Genomic DNA, 17,661 nt, shown 5'->3' on the forward strand with positions numbered 1-17,661 from the left:
TGTGTACTTTGAGCAATATTGTTTGTCTTATACGCGAGTTATGATAAAACCTACCATATTTTTCCCCCGTTCTACAATTTGGAGGAATTTAGAATGAACACACTGAAATCTCCATTTAGTTGTTTTTATTGGCAGAAGTCCATTCCTCTGGCCCAATCTGATGTGAACGCTGTTTTATTAAACAATACATAATATATATTATCATCGACATTTTGTGAGATAGATTCAATCCCACTTTAATGACTAAATCTCGAATTACAGAGCAAACAGTATAAGATATCCTTCTTCATTTTGGAAGGCTTAACGGTGATTAACACCCATCGCTTTATTAAAAGTATTCATCCATGTCTAGTTTGAAAGTGCTGACAATTTAATCTAAACTTTTTTTTTTTAATTAAGAATTATTCTAGTTCTAGGGAATTCCAATCAAAAGACATATATCCTCAGCAATCATTGATTGTTGCAAAGTTCAGTCCTTTTTATTTTCACAAGGAGATACTGTTTTAAGAAGGATGTGAGTGTGAAGTGACAGTGGGCTGTGTTTTTTCAGTTCCCTGATTTTTACTGATCTGTCTCCTTGTAAAACAAATAAAATAAAAAAGTGTGTGTGTGTATACTGTATATGTAGACTTAAAAAGGATGCCCATAAAAGATGTAATTTGGTGGATGCTCAGATCTCATTGAAAATAGATCAAGGAACTAGGGCTGTATATTGTGTTTGGCATTTAGCTGAAAAGGACATTTGGGAGGAGCACAGCTAGCCAAGTATACTACTGGAGAGGACATTAGGGATGAGGTGAGTACAGGCTTGAAGTTGGTTAGCCCTGCTACTGAGAACAAGCCTTGCAATGCCTATTGACTGAAAGAATGCAATAGACCATGCTCTTTTCACATTTCTCCTCCCCCATGTCTTTTTCAGCTAAATTCCAGGCAACGTATACAGCTCTTAATATTAATAAAGAAGCCTATGCAACATGGTGTGTGTGTGTATGTATATATACAGTGGGTACGAAAAGTATTGAGACCCCTAATAGATTTTTCACTCTTTGTTTCATTGCAGCCATTCGGTAAATTCAAAAAAGTTCTTTTTTTTTTTCTCATTAATGTACACGCCGCACCCCATCTTTACTGAAAAAACAGAAATGTAGTAATTTTTGCAAATTTATTAAAAAAGAAAAACTGAAATATCACATGGTCATAAGTATTCAGACCCTTGGCTCAGTATTGAGTAGAAGCACCCTTTTGAGCTAATACAGCCATGGAGTCTTCTTGGGAAAGATGCAACAAGTTTTTCACACCTGGATTTGGGGATCCTCTAACATTATTCCTCGCAGATCCTCTCCAGTTCCGTTAGGTTAGATGGTGAACGTTGGTGGACAGCCATTTTCAGGCCTCTCCTGAGATACTCAATTGGGTTTAGGTTAGGGCTCTGGCTGGGACAATTAAGAATGTTCACAGAGTTGTTCTGAAGGCACTGCTTTGTTATTTTAGCCGTGTGCTTAGGGTCATTGTCTTGTTGGAAGGTGAACCTTCGGCCAAGTCTGAGGTCCAGAGCACTCTGAAAGAGGTTTTCAGAGGATATCTCTGTACTTGGCTGCATTTATGTTTCCTTCAATGACAACCAGTCGTCCTGTCTCTGCAGCTGAAAACACCCACATAGCATGATGCTGCCACCACCATGTTTCACTGTTGGGATTGTATTGGACAGGTGATGAGTAGTGCCTGGGGTTTCTCCACACATACTGCTTAGAATTATCACCAAAAAGGTCTATCTTCGTCTCATCAGACCAGAGAATCTTATTTCTCAGTCTGGGAGTCCTTCATGTGTGGTTTTTTTTTTTTGGCAAACTTTATGCGGGCTTTCATATGTCTTGCACTGAGGAGAGGCTGCGTCAGGCCACTCCGCCATAAAGGCCCAACTGGTGGAGGGCTGCAGTGATAGTTGACTCTGTGGAACTTTCTCCCATCTCCCTACTGCATCTTTGGAGCTCAGCCACAGTGATCTTGAGGTTCTTCTTTACCTCTCTTACCAAGGCTCTTCTCCCACGATTGCTCAGTTTGGCTGGATGGCCAGGTCTAGGAAGACTTCTGGTGGTCTCAAACTTCTTTCAGATTATGGATGCTACTGTGCTCTTAGGAACCTCGAGTACTGCAGAAATTCTTTTGTAAACTCGGTCAGATCTGTTCCTTGCCACAATTCTGTCTCTGAGCTCCTTGGCCAGTTCCTTTAACCTCATGATTCTCATTTGGTCCGACATGCACTGTGAGGTGTGAGGTCTAAGGCTACTTTCACACTAGCGTTTTCTGCAATCCGTCACAATGCGTCGTTTTGCAGAAAAAACGCATCCTGCAAAAGTGCTTGCAGGATGCGTTTTTTCCCCATAGACTTGTATTGACGACGCATTTGCGACGGATTGCCATACGTCGCATCCGTCGAGCGACGGATGCGTCGTGCTTCTGCGGACCGTCGGGAGCAAAAAACGCTACATGTAACGTTTTTTGCTCCTGACGGACCGCTTTTTCCGACCGTGCATGCGCGGCCGGAACTCCGCCCCCACCTCCCCGCACCTTACAATGGGGCAGCGGATGCGCCGGAGAAATGCATCCGCTGCCTCCATTGTGCAATGCGCTAAACGCTAGCGTCGGAATCTCTCCCCGACGCATTGCGACGGGGAGATTCCAACGCTAGTGTGAAAGTAGCCTTATATAGACAGGTATGTGCCTTTCAAAATCAAGTCCGATCAGTTTAATTACACACAGCTGGACTCCAATGAAGTAGTAGAACCATCTCAAGGAGGATCACAAGGAAATGAACAGAATGTGACTTAAATATGAGTGTCTGAGCAAAGGGTCTGAATATTTATGACCATGTGATATTTCAGTTTTTCTTTTTTATTAAACTTGCAAAAATTTCTACATTTTTTTTTTCAGTCACGATGAGGTGCAGAGTGTACATTAATGAGAAAAAAAAGAACTTTTTTGAATTTACCAATTGGCTGCAATGAAAGAGTGAAAAATTTAAAGGGGTCTGAATATTTTGAATATTATACTAGATGGAGGCCCAATGCTATTGCATCGGGAGGGCGGTAATGTCACGATGAGGGCAGTCTTTGCAGTGTTGAGAATCTCTCCCCCCATGTGCTCACCCACCTATCCACTCTCTCTTTCCCCATGTGCTGACTTCTCCCGTCTGTGCTCTCTTCTTTGACCTGTCTACCCCATGTGCTATCCATCTTGTCTGCTGTCTCTTTACTTCCTGTGCTGTGTTCTCCCCTCACGTGCTGTCCCGTTTGAGCTGTCTCCCCCCTGTGCTCTGTCTCCCTGCTGCTGTGTGTGTGTGGTGCGTACGGCATATAGAGTGTGTGGTGCGACGGTGTTCCGCTGGATAGGTTGGTACCACCAGCAGTTTCCATATTGAGACACCCATCACTTGAGTGTCCCAATATGGAGGTCAGTGAACGTCCGCCGCTTGGAATTCTGGGATCCGGACACATAAAGAAGTGAAGACATTACAAGGTAAGTGTATGTGTGTGTATATATATATTCTACATATATAATTGTCTAAGGGTCACTTCCGTCTTTATGTCTGTCCTTCTGTCACGGATATTCATTGGTCGCGGCCTCTGTCTGTCATGGAATCCAAGTCGCTGATTGGCCTCGCCAGCTGCCTGTCATGGCTGCCGCGACCAACCAGCGACGGCCACAGTCCGATTAGTCCCTCCCTACTTCCCTGCAGTCAGTGCCCAGCGCCCGCTCCATACTCCCCGCAGTCAGTGCCTGGCGCCCGCTCCTTCCTCCCCGCAGTCAGCGCCCGCTCCATACTCCCCTCCAGTCACCGCTCACACAGGGTTAATGCTAGCGGTAACGGACCACGTTATGCCGCGGGTAACTCACTCCGTTACCGCCCTATTAACCCTGTGTGACCAAATTTTTACTTTTGATGCTGCCTATGCAGCATCAATAGTAAAAAGATCTAATGTTAAAAATAAAAAAACAAAAAACCTGCTATTCCCACCTTCAGTAGTCCGACGATGCGCTCCCGCCAGCTTCCGGTCCCAGAGATGCATTGCGAAATTACCCAGAAGACTTAGCGGTCGCGAGACCGCTAAGTGATCTGGGTAATTTCGCAATACATCCTGGGAACGCAAGATGGCGGCAACCGCACGCATCGCCAGAGGTTCACTGGATCCCGCCGGGTGAGTATATAACTATTTTTTATTTTAATTATTTTTTTTAACAGGGATATGGTGCCCACACTGCTAAATACTACATGGGCTGTGTTAGATACCGCATGGTTGCCGTATACTACCTGGCCATTGTTAGATACTAAGTGGGCTGTGTTCTATACTGCGTGGGCTGTGCTATGTATTACGTGGCCACTGTGCTGCGTTATATACTACATGGCTGCTATATACTATGTGGGCAGTGTTCTATACTACGTGGCTGTGTTCTATACTGCATACTACAGTTAGGTCCATATATATTTGGACAGAGACAACATTTTTCTACTTTTGGTTATAGACATTACCACAATGAATTTTAAACAAAACAATTCAGATGCAGTTGAAGATCAGACTTTCAGCTTTCATTTGAGGATATCCACATTAAAATTGGATGAAGGGTTTAGGAGTTTCAGCTCCTTAACATGTGCCACCCTGTTTTTAAAGGGACCAAAAGTAATTGGACAATTGACTCCAAGGCTATTTCATGGACAGGTGTGGGCAATCCCTTTGTTATGTTATTCTCAATTAAGCAGATAAAAGGCCTGGAGTTGATTTGAGGTGTGGTGCTTGCATTTGGAAGGTTTTGCTGTGAAGTAAACATGCGGTCAAAGGAGCTCATCCATACAAGCCATCCTTAAGCTGCGAAAACATAAAAAAACCCTTCCGAGAAATTGCTACAATATTAGGAGTGGCAAAATCTACAGTTTGGTACATCCTGAGAAAGAAAGAAAGCACTGGTGAACTCATCAATGCAAAAAGACCTGGGTGCCCACGGAAGACAACAGTGGTGGATGATCGCAGAATAATCTCCATGGTGAAGAGAAACCCCTTCACAACAGCCAACCAAGTGACCAACACTCTCCAGGAGGTAGGCGTATCAATATCCAAATCTACCATAAAAAGAAGACTGCATGAAAGTAAATACAGAGGGTTCACTGCAAGGTGCAAGCCACTCATAAGCATCAAGAATAAAAACGCTAGACTGGACTTTGCTAAAAAGCATCTAAAAAAGCCAGCACAGTTCTGGAAGAACATTCTTTGGACAGATGAAGCCAAGATCAACCTCTACCAGAATGATGGAAAGAGAAAAATATGGCGAAGGCGTGGTACAGCTCATGATCCAAAGCATACCACATCATCTGTAAAACACGACGGAATCAGTGTGATGGCTTGGGCATGCATGCCTGCCAGTGGCACTGGGTCACTAGTGTTTATTGATGATGTGACACAGGACAGAAGCAGCCGAATGAATTCTGAGGTATTCAGAGCCATACTGTGTGCTCAGATCCAGCCAAATGCAGCCAAACTGATTGGTCGTTGTCTCATACTACAGATGGACAATGACCCAAAACATAAAGCCAAAGCAACCCAGAAGTTTATTAAAGCAAAGAAGTGGAATATTTTTGAATGGCCAAGTCAGTCATCTGATCTCAACCCAATTGAGCATGCATTTCATTTGTTAAAGCCTAAACTTCAGACAGAAAGGCCCACAAACAAACAGCAACTGAAAACCACCGTAGTGAAGGCCTGGCAGAGCATCAAAAAGGAGGAAGGAAGGGTTTTCAACCAAGTACTAAAAATGAATATTTTATTTAACCCCTTTACCCCCAAGGGTGGTTTGCACGTTAATGACCAGGCCAATTTTTACAATTCTGACCACTGTCCCTTTATGAGGTTATAACTCCGAAACGCTTCAACGGATCCTGGTGATTCTGACATTGTTTTCTCGTGACATATTGTACTTCATGATAGTGGTAAAATTTATTTGATAGTACCTGCGTTTATTTGTGAAAAAAACGGAAATTTGGCGAAAATTTTGAAAATTTCGCAATTTTCAAACTTTGAATTTTTATGCAATTAAATCACAGAGATATGTCACACAAAATACTTAATAAGTAACATTTCCCACATGTCTCCTTTACATCAGCATAATTTTGGAACCAATTTTTTTTTTTGTTAGGGAGTTATAAGGGTTAAAAGTTGACCAGCAATTTCTCATTTTTACAACACCATTTTTTTTAGGGACCACGTCTCATTTGAAGTCATTTTGAGGGGTCTATATGATAGAAAATGCCCAAGTGTGACACCATTCTAAAAACTGCACCCCTCAAGGTGCTCAAAACCACATTCAAGAAGTTTATTAACCCTTCAGGTGTTTAATAGGAATTTTTGGAATGTTTAAATAAAAATGAACATTTAACTTTTTTACACAAAAAATTTACTTCAGCTCCAATTTGTTTTATTTTACCAAGGGTAACAGGAGAAATTGGACCCAAAAAGTTGTTGTCCAATTTGTCCTGAGTACGCTGATACCCCATATGTGGCAGTAAACCACTGTTTGGGCGCATGGGAGAGCTCGGAAGGGAAGGAGCGCTATTTGACTTTTCAATGCAAAATTGACAGGAATTGAGATGGGACGCCATGTTGCGTTTGGAGAGCCACTGATGTGCCTAAACATTGAAACCCCCCACAAGTGACACCATTTTGGAAAGTAGACCCCCTAAGGAACTTATCTGGATGTGTGGTGAGCACTTTGACCCACCAAGTGCTTCACAGAAGTTTATAATGCAGAACCGTAAAAATAAAAAATCATATTTTTTCACAAAAATTATATTTTTGCCCCCAATTTTTTATTTTTCCAAGGGTAAGAGAAGAAATTGGACCTCAAAAGTTGTTGTCCAATTTGTCCTGAGTACGCTGATACCCCATATGTGGCAGTAAACCACTGTTTGGGCGCATGGGAGAGCTCGGAAGGGAAGGAGCGCAGTTTGACTTTTCAATGCAAAATTGACAGAAATTGAGATGGGACGCCATGTTGCGTTTGGAGAGCCACTGATGTGCCTAAACATTGAAACCCCCCACAAGTGACACCATTTTGGAAAGTAGACCCCCTAAGGAACTTATCTGGATGTGTGGTGAGCACTTTGACCCACCAAGGGCTTCACAGAAGTTTATAATGCAGAGCCATAAAAATAAAACAAAATTTTTTTCCCACAAAAATTATTTTTTAGCCCCCAGTTTTGTATTTTCCCTAGGGTAACAGGAGAAATTGGACCCCAAAAGTTGTTGTCCAATTTGTCCTGAGTACGCTGATACCCCATATGTGGGGGGGAACCACCGTTTGGGCGCATGGGAGGGTTCGGAAGGGAAGGAGCGCCATTTGGAATGCAGACTTAGATGGAATGGTCTGCAGGCGTCACATTGCGTTTGCAGAGCCCCTAATGTACCTAAACAGTAGAAACCCCCCACAAGTGACACCATTTTGGAAAGTAGACCCCCTAAGGAACTCATCTTGATGTGTTGTGAGAGCTTTGAACCCCCAAGTATTTCACTACAGTTTATAACGCAGAGCCATGCAAATAAAAAATATTTTTTTTTCCACAAAAATTATATTTTAGCCCCCAGTTTTGTATTTTTCCAAGGTTAGCAGGAGAAATTGGACCCTAAATGTTGTTGTCCAATTTGTCCTGAGTACGCTGATACCCGATATGTGGGGGGGAACCACCGTTTGGGCGCATGGGAGGGCTCGGAAGGGAAGGAGCATCATTTGGAATGCAGACTTAGATGGATTGGTCTGCAGGCGTCACATTGCGTTTGCAGAGCCCCTAATGTACCTAAACAGTAGAAACCCCCCACAAGTGACCCCATATTGGAAACTAGACCCCTCAATGAACTTATCTAGATGTGTTGTGAGAACTTTGAACCCCCAAGTGTTTCACTACAGTTTATAACGCAGAGCCGTGAAAATAAAAAATCTTTTTGTTTTCCCACAAAAATTATTTTTTAGCCCCCAGTTTTGTATTTTCCCAAGGGTAACAGGAGAAATTGGTCCACAAAAGTTGTTGTCCAATTTGTCCTGAGTACGCTGATACCCCATATGTTGGGGTAAACCCCTGTTTGGGCACACAGGAGAGCTCGGAAGGGAAGGAGCACTGTTTTACTTTTTCAACGCAGAATTGGCTGGAATTGAGATCGGACGCCATGTCGTGTTTGGAGAGCCCCTGATGTGCCGAAACAGTGGAAACCCCCCAATTATAACTGAAACCCTAATCTAAACACACCCCTAACCCTAATTCCAACGGTAACCCTAACCACACCTCTAACCCTGACACACCCCTAACCCTAATCCCAACCCTATTCCCAACTGTAAATGTAATCTAAACCCTAACCCTAACTTTAGCCCCAACCCTAACTGTAGCCCCAACCCTAACCCTAACCCTAGCCCTAACCCTAGCCCTAGCCCTAGCCCTAGCCCTAACCCTAGCCCTAACCCTAGCCCTAACCCTAGCCCTAGCCCTAACCCTAGCCCTAACCCTAGCCCTAATGGGAAAATGGAAATAAATACATTTTTTTTTATTTTTCCCTAACTAAGGGGGTGATGAAGGGGGGTTTGATTTACTTTTATAGCGAGTTTTTTAGCGGATTTTTATGATTGGCAGCCGTCACACACTGAAAGACCCTTTTTATTGCAAAAAATATTTTTTGCAATATCACATTTTGAGAGCTATAATTTTTCCATATTTTGGTCCACAGAGTCATGTGAGGTCTTGTTTTTTGCGGGACGAGTTGACGTTTTTATTGAAAACATTTTTGGGCACGTGACATTTTTTTATCGCTTTTTATTCAGATTTTTGTGAGGAAGAATGACCAAAAGCCAGCTATTCATGAATTTCTATTGGGGGAGGCGTTTATACCATTCCGCGTTTGGTAAAATTGATAAATCAGTTTTATTCTTCGGGTCAGTACGATTACAGCGATACCTCATTTATATCATTTTTTTATGGTTTGGTGCTTTTATACGATAAAAACTATTTTACAGAAAAAATAATTATTTTTGCATCGCTTTATTCTCAGGACTATAACTTTTTTATTTTTTTGCTGATGATGCTGTATGGCGGCTCTTTTTTTGCGGGACAATATGACGCTTTCAGCGGTACCATGGTTGTTTATATCTGTCCTTTTGATCGCGTGTTATTCCACTTTTTGTTCGGCGGTATGATAATAAAGCGTTGTTTTTTGCCTCGTTGTTTTTTTTTTTTTCTTACGGTGTTTACTGAAGGGGTTAACTAGTGGGACAGTTTTATAGGTCGGGTCGTTACGGACGCGGCGATACTAAATATGTGTACTTTTATTGGTTTTTTTTTTTTATTTAGATGAAGAAATGTATTTATGGGAATAATATTTTTTTTTTTTTCATTATTTTGGAATATTTTTTTTTATTTTTTTTACACATTTGGAAAATTTTTTTTTTACTTTTTTACTTTGTCCCAGGGGGGGACATCACAGATCAGTGATCTGACAGTTTGCACAGCACTCTGTCAGATCACTGATCTGACATGCAGCGCTGCAGCCTTCACAGTGCCTGCTCTAAGCAGGCTCTGTGAAGCCACCTCCCTCCCTGCAGGACCCGGATCCGCGGCCATCTTGGATCCGGGGCTCGAGCAGGGAGGGAGGTGAGGAGACCCTCGCAGCAACGCGATCACATCGCGTTGCTGCGGGGGCTCAGGGAAGCCCGCAGGGAGCCCCCTCCCTGCGCGGTGCTTCCCTGCACCGCCGGCACATTGCGATCATCTTTGATTGCGGTGTGCCAGGGGTTAATGTGCCGGGGGCGGTCCGTGACCGCTCCTGGCACATAGTGCCGGATGTCAGCTGCGATAAGCAGCTGACACCCGGCCGCGATCGGCCGCGCTCCCCCCGTGAGCGCGGCCGATCGGCTATGACGTACTATCCCGTCCAGGGTCAGATAAGCCCAGGGCACCTCGACGGGATAGTACGTCTAAGGTCACAGAGGGGTTAAAATTATTGAATCTGTCCAATTACTTTTGGTCCCTTTTAAAACAGGGTGGCACATGTTAAGGAGCTGAAATTCCTAAACCCTTCATCCAATTTTAATGTGGATACCCTCAAATGAAAGCTGAAAGTCTGAACTTTAACTGCACCAGAATTGTTTTGTTTAAAATTCATTGTGGTAATGTCTATAACCAAAATTAGAAAAATGTTGTCTCTGTCCAAATATATATATGGACCTAACTGTATATACTACGTGGCTACTGTTAGATACTATGTGGGCTGTGCTATATATTACGTGGGCTGTGTTATATATTACGTGGCCAGTGTTACATACTACGTGGGCTGTGTTATATACTGCGTGGCTGCTATATACTGCGTGGGCTGTGTTATTTACTGCGTGGCATATATTAACGCATCGGGTATTCTACAATATGTATGTATGTATATAGCAGCCACTTGGTATATACCACAGGCCATGTAGTACTCCTATATACTACGTGGCCTGTGCTATATACTATGTGGCTGCTATATACATACATACATATTCTAGAATACCCGAGACCCATATTCGAAAATCGGGCCACCATCTAGTGTATATGCATATATATTTATATATATCATTATTTTTTTTATTATTATTCAAGTAGGCAGGTGAATCCACCTTTTTATATATAGTTTTAGATGGATTGAGCTTTGCAGCTATTGGTGAGTGCCATGAATAACGCTAACATTACATTTTGTGATGGGCTACAATCATTTGACATTTTGACCAATCAAGATCTTTATCCGTTTGAAAAGCAGTGAATTGAGCCGAAGAGCGCAGAGCACAGGTCGATATAAGCCATTATTTGTCTCCCTTATTTGTGTGCGTTTGTCAAGTTTTTAATGTAAATATGTTTATTACATTTTTCTCCCTTTCCTTTCCAACCATTGCAGGAGACTTCTCACCTTCCAGCATCTATTCTCCTGGCCCAACACAAGGGTAAAACCACTCAGATCGAAGTGCAGATTGAGAAGACAAGACCAGCAGTCACCTTTTCTACTGGAATCAAAATGGTAAGTCCGTTTCAGTATGAGTTAAATAGTTATTATTGTGTCCACCTGTCTTTGTCAGAATGTATTGTGCATGACAAGTGATTATTCAGACCAAACGGATATGGTTGTTTTGCTTGTTTTGGTTTCCAATCTCAGGTATCTGTTGACGGGAATCTGTCAGCAGGTTTTCTCTATGTGATCAGCGAGCAGCTGAGACCCTGATTCCGGTGATATGTCACTTACTGGGCTGTGTGTTGTGGTTTTAATAAGATCAGGAGACTATCACTTCAGGACTAGATGTCTTGTGCCTCCTGGTCCAACCCCACCACCACCACTGGTTATCAGCTTCTGTCAATGTGCAGTGTACACAAAGCTTCCAATCAGTGGTGTGGGCGGGGTTATGCACAGCTCAGCATTCAGAGCTTTGTTAGATCTGCAGCAGAGAAAACTGTAATTATATCAAAATGAGATCAAGCAGCCCAGCAAGTCACACATTGCTGGAATCAAGCTCTCTGCCTCCACATCATGCTGCTCTCGGATTACATGACGGAAGCCTGCTGACAGATTCCCTTTAAAAATAATCTGTAGAGGACTTAAGAGCTTAAGGTGCATTAAAGGGGTTGTCCACTAATTGGAGATCCATCAAGATGAAAAAATAGGGATGAGCGAACATGCTCGGCTATCACTCGAGTATTACAGTGCTCGGATGTACTTGTTACTTGGTGAGTAATGGGCGGTGCTCTATGTAAAACTCGAATTCCCTGCCGGAAAAAAGCTTTGCCTTCCCATTAACTCCAATTATACTCGTTACTCAAAACGAGTATGCGAGGCTTAGGAATTTCTTGGTTCCAGCAACGAGCATCCAAGCATTTTAGTCCTCGCTCATCTCTATTGAAAAAATATCTTTATTAATAGCAATAAAATCAGAACAATTTATAAAACACAGTGCTTCAAGGAGGTAACACTACTATATTCTGACTAATAATTATATTGATACCATCATAAAAATTAATAGTAGTAAGTTGTTCTGAAGAATAGTCTAGTGACTAAACCTTATAATCAGTCTCCTAAAGCAAGAAATCCTACTAGTCCTCCACCAATAATAAAGACACGAAACACAACAAAGAGAAAAATGTCAGTTGCGCAGTATACAAAATATTGTAGCCAGATAAGGACATAAAATGTCAGTTGTACAAAAATATTGATAAACTAGCTGAAGAGCCCGGCGTTGCCTGGGCATAGTAAATATCTGTGGTTAGTTATAGCACCTCACTTCTCTTAGGGTATGTGTCCACGTTCAGGATTGCATCAGGATTTGGTCAGGATTTTTCATCAGTATTTGTAAGCCAAAACCAGGAGTGGAACAATTAGCGGAAAAGTATAATAGAAACACATGCACCACTTCTGCATTTATCATCCACTCCTGGTTTTGGCTTACAAAAACTGATGGAAAATAGTGACCAAATCCTGATGCAATCCTGAACGTGGACACATACCCTTATTTTCCCATCACGCCTCTCATTTTCCCCCTCATATCTCTCATTTTCTCCCTTACACCTCTCATTTTCCCCCTCACTCCTCTCATTCCCCCCTAACACTTGTCATTTCGACTTCATATCTGTCATTTTCCGATCACTCCACTATTTTCCCTCACTCCTCTCATTTTGCACTCACACCTTTTCATTTTCACCTCACACCTCTCATTTTCCCCTCCGTATATACATGTTTGTCATCTCCCTTATATATAGTATATACCTGTATGTCATCTCCCCTGTAAATAATATATACCTGCTGTATGTCATCTCCTGTATATTGTATATACCTATGTGTCATCTCATCCTGTATAGTGTATATACCTATGTGTCATCTCCTCCTGTATATAGTATATACCTGTATGTCATCTCTTCTGTATATACTATATACCTGGATGTCATCTCCTCCTATATATAGTATATACCTGTATGTCATCTCCTGTATATAGTATATACCTGTATGTCACCTCCCTTGTATATAGTATATACCTGCTGTATGTCATCTCCTCCTCTATATATCTATGTGTCATCTCCTCTTTTATATAGTATATACCTGTATGTCATCTCCTCCTGTATATAGTATATATGGGTCATCTCCTGTATATAGTATATACCTGTATGTCATCTCCTCCTGTATATAGTATATACCTGTGTCATCTGCTCCTGTATATAGTATATTCCTGTGTCATCTGCTCCTGTATATAGTATATACGTGTGTCATCTCCCCTGTATATAGTATATACCTGTGTCATCTCCTCTTCTATATAGTATATACCTGTATGTCATCTCCTCCTGTATATAGTGTATATACCTGTATGTCATCTCCTCCTGTATATAGTATATATGGGTCATCTCCTGTATATAGTATATACCTGTAAGTCATCTCCTCCTGTATATAGTATATACCGGTGTCATCTTCTGTATATAGTATATACCTGTATGTCATCTCCTCCTGTATATAGTATATACCTGTGTCATCTGCTCTGTATATAGTATATACCTGTCATCTGCTCCTGTATATAGTATATACATGTGTCATCTCCCCTGTATATAGTATATACCTGTGTCATCTCCTCTTCTATATAGTATATACCTGTATGTCATCTCCTCCTGTATATACCTGTCATCTCCTCCTGTATATAGTATATACCTGTGTCATCTCCCCTGTATATAGTATATACCTGTGTCATCTCCCCTGTATATAGTATGTACCTGTCATCTCCCCTGTATATAGTATATACCAGTGTGTCATCTCTTCCTGTATATAGTATATACCTGTATGTCATCTCCTCCTGTATATAGTATATACCTGTGTCATCTCCTCCTGTATATAGTATATACCTGTCATCTCCTCTTGTATATAGTATATACCTGTGTGTCATCTCTCCTGTATATAGTATATACCTGTGTCATCTCCTCCTGTATTAGACCTCGTTCACACGTTATTTGGTCAGTATTGTCATCTCTTCTTTTATATAGTATATACCTGTATGTCATCTCCTCCTGTATATAGTGTATATACCTGTATGTCATCTCCTCCTGTATATAGTATGTACCTGTATGTCATCTCCCCTGTATATAGTATATACCAGTGTGTCATCTCTTCCTGTATATAGTATATACCTGTATGTCATCTCCTGTATATAGTATATACCTGTCATCTCCTCCTGTATATAGTATATAGTATATACCTGTGTCATCTCCTCTTGTATATAGTATATACGTGTGTCATCTCTTCCTGTATATAGTATATACCTGTATGTCATCTCCTCCTGTATATAGTATATACCTGTGTCATCTCCTCCTGTATATAGTATATAGTATATACCTGTGTCATCTCCTCTTGTATATAGTATATACCTGTGTGTCATCTCTCCTGTATATAGTATATACCTGTGTCATCTCCTCCTGTATTAGACCTCGTTCACACGTTATTTGGTCAGTATTGTCATCTCCTCTTTTATATAGTATATACCTGTATGTCATCTCCTCCTGTATATAGTGTATATACCTGTATGTCATCTCCTCCTGTATATAGTATGTACCTGTATGTCATCTCCCCTGTATATAGTATATACCAGTGTCCTCTCTTCCTGTATATAGTATATACCTGTATGTCATCTCCTCCTGTATATAGTATGTACCTGTATGTCATCTCCCCTGTATATAGTATATACCAGTGTCATCTCTTCCTGTATATAGTATATACCTGTATGTCATCTCCTCCTGTATATAGTATATACCTGTGTCATCTCCTCTTTTATATAGTATATACCTGTATGTCATCTCCTCCTGTATATAGTGTATATACCTGTATGTCATCTCCTCCTGTATATAGTATATACCTGTGTCATCTCCCCTGTATATAGTATATGTGTCATCTCCCCTGTATATAGTATATACCTGTCATCTCCCCTGTATATAGTATGTACCTGTATGTCATCTCCCCTGTATATAGTATATACCAGTGTGTCATCTCTTCCTGTATATAGTATATACCTGTATGTCATCTCCTCCTGTATATAGTATATACCTGTGTCATCTCCTTCTGTATATAGTATATACCTGTGTCATCTCCTCTTGTATATAGTATATACCTGTGTCATCTCCTCCTCCTGTATTAGCTAAATTGGCAGCCTGATAAATCCCCAGCCAACAGGAAGCCCTCCCCCCTGGCAGTATATATTAGCTCACACATACACATAATAGACAGGTCATGTTACTGACAGCTGCCGTATTTCCTATATGGTACATTTGTTGCTTTTGTAGTTTGTCTGCTTATTAACCAGATTTTTATTTTTGAAGGATATCACCAGACTTGTGTGTGTTTTAGGGCGAGTTTCATGTGTCAAGTTGTGTGTGTTGAGTTGCATGTGGCGACATGCGTGTAGCAACTTTTTGTGTGTCGAGTTGCATGTGACAGGTTAGTGTAGCAAGTTGTGTGCAGCAAGTTTTGCGCATGGCGAGTTTTGTGCGTAGCGAGTTTCATGTGTGGTGTGTTTTGAGTATGTGCAAGTTTTGTGTGAGGCAACTTTTGCATGTGTTGCAGCTTTTGTGCATGTGGCAATTTTTCTGCATGTGCAAGTTTTGCGTGTGGCGAGTTTTGCACGTGTGGTGAGTTTTGCATGAGCCTAGTTTTGCTTGTGGCGAGTTTTGCGCGTGGCGAGTTTTGAGTGGCGACTCTTGTGTTTCGACTTTTATGTGGCGAGGTTGGTGTATGTGTGGTGAAATGTTTGCTGAGGGTGGTATATGTGTTCAAGCACGTGGTAGTGTGTGGCGCATTTTGTGTGTGTTCACATCCCCGTGTGTGGTGAGTATCCCATGTCGGGGCCACACCTTAGCAACTGTACGGTATATACTCTTTGGCGCCATCGCTCTCATTCTTTAAGTCCCCCTTGTTCACATCTGGCAGCTGTCAATTTGCCTCCAACACTTTGCCTCCAACACTTTTCCTTTCACTTTTTTCCCCATTATGTAGATAGGGGCAAAATTGTTTGGTGAATTGGAACGCGCAGGGTTAAAATTTCGCCTCACAACATAGCCTATGACGTTCTCGGGGTCCAGACGTGTGACTGTGCAAAATTTTGTGGCTGTAGCTGCGACGGTGCAGATGCCAATCCCGGACATACACACACACACACACACACACACACACACACACACACACACACACACACACACACACACACACACATATACACACACACACACACACACACACACATACACACACACACATCCAGCTTTATATATTAGATGTACTGCATATTTAAGCCTTCAAATGAGCTGCGGTAGCGGTATAGTGCACACACACACAAAAATACATATAGAAGCTGCGGTAGCAGTCTAGTACACACAAAAAACAAAAACACATTTGGCAAGTGGTGCACATATGCCTCAGCAATGGAAGTACAAAGACCGGTCAAGCATAATCTGGAGAATGCTGTAAGATGAAATGACCAGACATGTCAGGTGTAGTGTCTCCACACCAGAACACGCGTTTCGCCACAAGGTTCTTCCGGAGCTGTGGCACACAGGAGGGCTGCAGCCTATTTGAATAGTTTGACCATCAATAGATGCTGTGAAAGAAACGACTGTATTGATGTTGTGGCACATGATACGTCTGCCGCACCCCATATGGTAATTGAACTTCCTGGAAAGTACTATTTGACCCGCATACGTAGAACACTTACCTATGGGGTATACATAACTATATAGGTGCCAACTATAAAACAAAGAAAACAACTGGAGAGGACTGTATACAAACATGAGAGCAGGACTTCCTAAAATTATATTACGAGGGAGGACCCTGTAAAATAGCGGAGCCTATGTTTTGGAGGAATGGTGTGAATACATGTAAAGTGCATGACACAATTCCATAGATATGAATTAAAGATTACTATGTACTAAAAAAAAGTGCTAATATAAATGGGTTAAAAAGTAAGCGTTTAACATTGTGTGCTAAATAAAGTGCACAACTACAATAAAAATGACACTGTATCCAAGGTGTAAATGGATTGCACCCTCCCACTCCCTGTGAATAAAGTAATCCCAGCCTCAAAGGATACAGATGTCATGTGTTACAATATATCCGCCCATAACTGAGGGCATAGCTCACACTTAATCAGTTCTTGTTGCTCTTATTAGTGAAGGAATACCTAACCTATACAGAGACAACGTAACTAGAACAAAAAGGAGAAGAACATCCCACTATCACTGTCACCAAAAATCCCTCCCAGCACAAGCTTTGCCATTACAAAAAATGGCCATTGTGTAGAGATGATGATGTAGTTCACCGTAAAGACATAGTTGTTCATCAGTGAAGAGAAAGGTATGAACCCAATGGAAAGTTCTTCAGATGCCTGCTGCTGGAATGGGGGTGAAGTGACTGTTATATCCTAAGGGACGACATCAATATGCAAGGTGTCCAAACTTGCTGTAGAAGCCCAGAAGCAGTCCTTTACTTCATGGTATCACACCAACATCTTCCACAGTAAAGGTACCTTCACACTCAGCAACTTTACAATGAGAACGACAACAATCTGTGACGTTGCAGCGTCCTGGATAGCGATCTCGTTGTT

At 41.7% G+C, this 17,661-nt stretch overlaps 1 protein-coding gene across 1 annotated transcript in view; it reads left to right on the forward strand.

The window, feature by feature from the left end:
- MNAT1 (MNAT1 component of CDK activating kinase) overlaps positions 1–17,661 on the forward strand; it is a 191,750-nt gene that overhangs the window by 68,048 nt on the left and 106,041 nt on the right. Inside the window, exon 6 of the mRNA XM_069733634.1 lies at positions 10,950–11,069. Within this exon, the coding sequence (XP_069589735.1) occupies positions 10,950–11,069 (120 nt within the window). The remainder of the gene's footprint in view (positions 1–10,949; positions 11,070–17,661) is intronic.

The sequence above is a fragment of the Ranitomeya imitator genome, chromosome 1 (genome assembly GCF_032444005.1).
Source record: "Ranitomeya imitator isolate aRanImi1 chromosome 1, aRanImi1.pri, whole genome shotgun sequence".
Taxonomy (NCBI): Eukaryota; Metazoa; Chordata; class Amphibia; order Anura; family Dendrobatidae; genus Ranitomeya; species Ranitomeya imitator.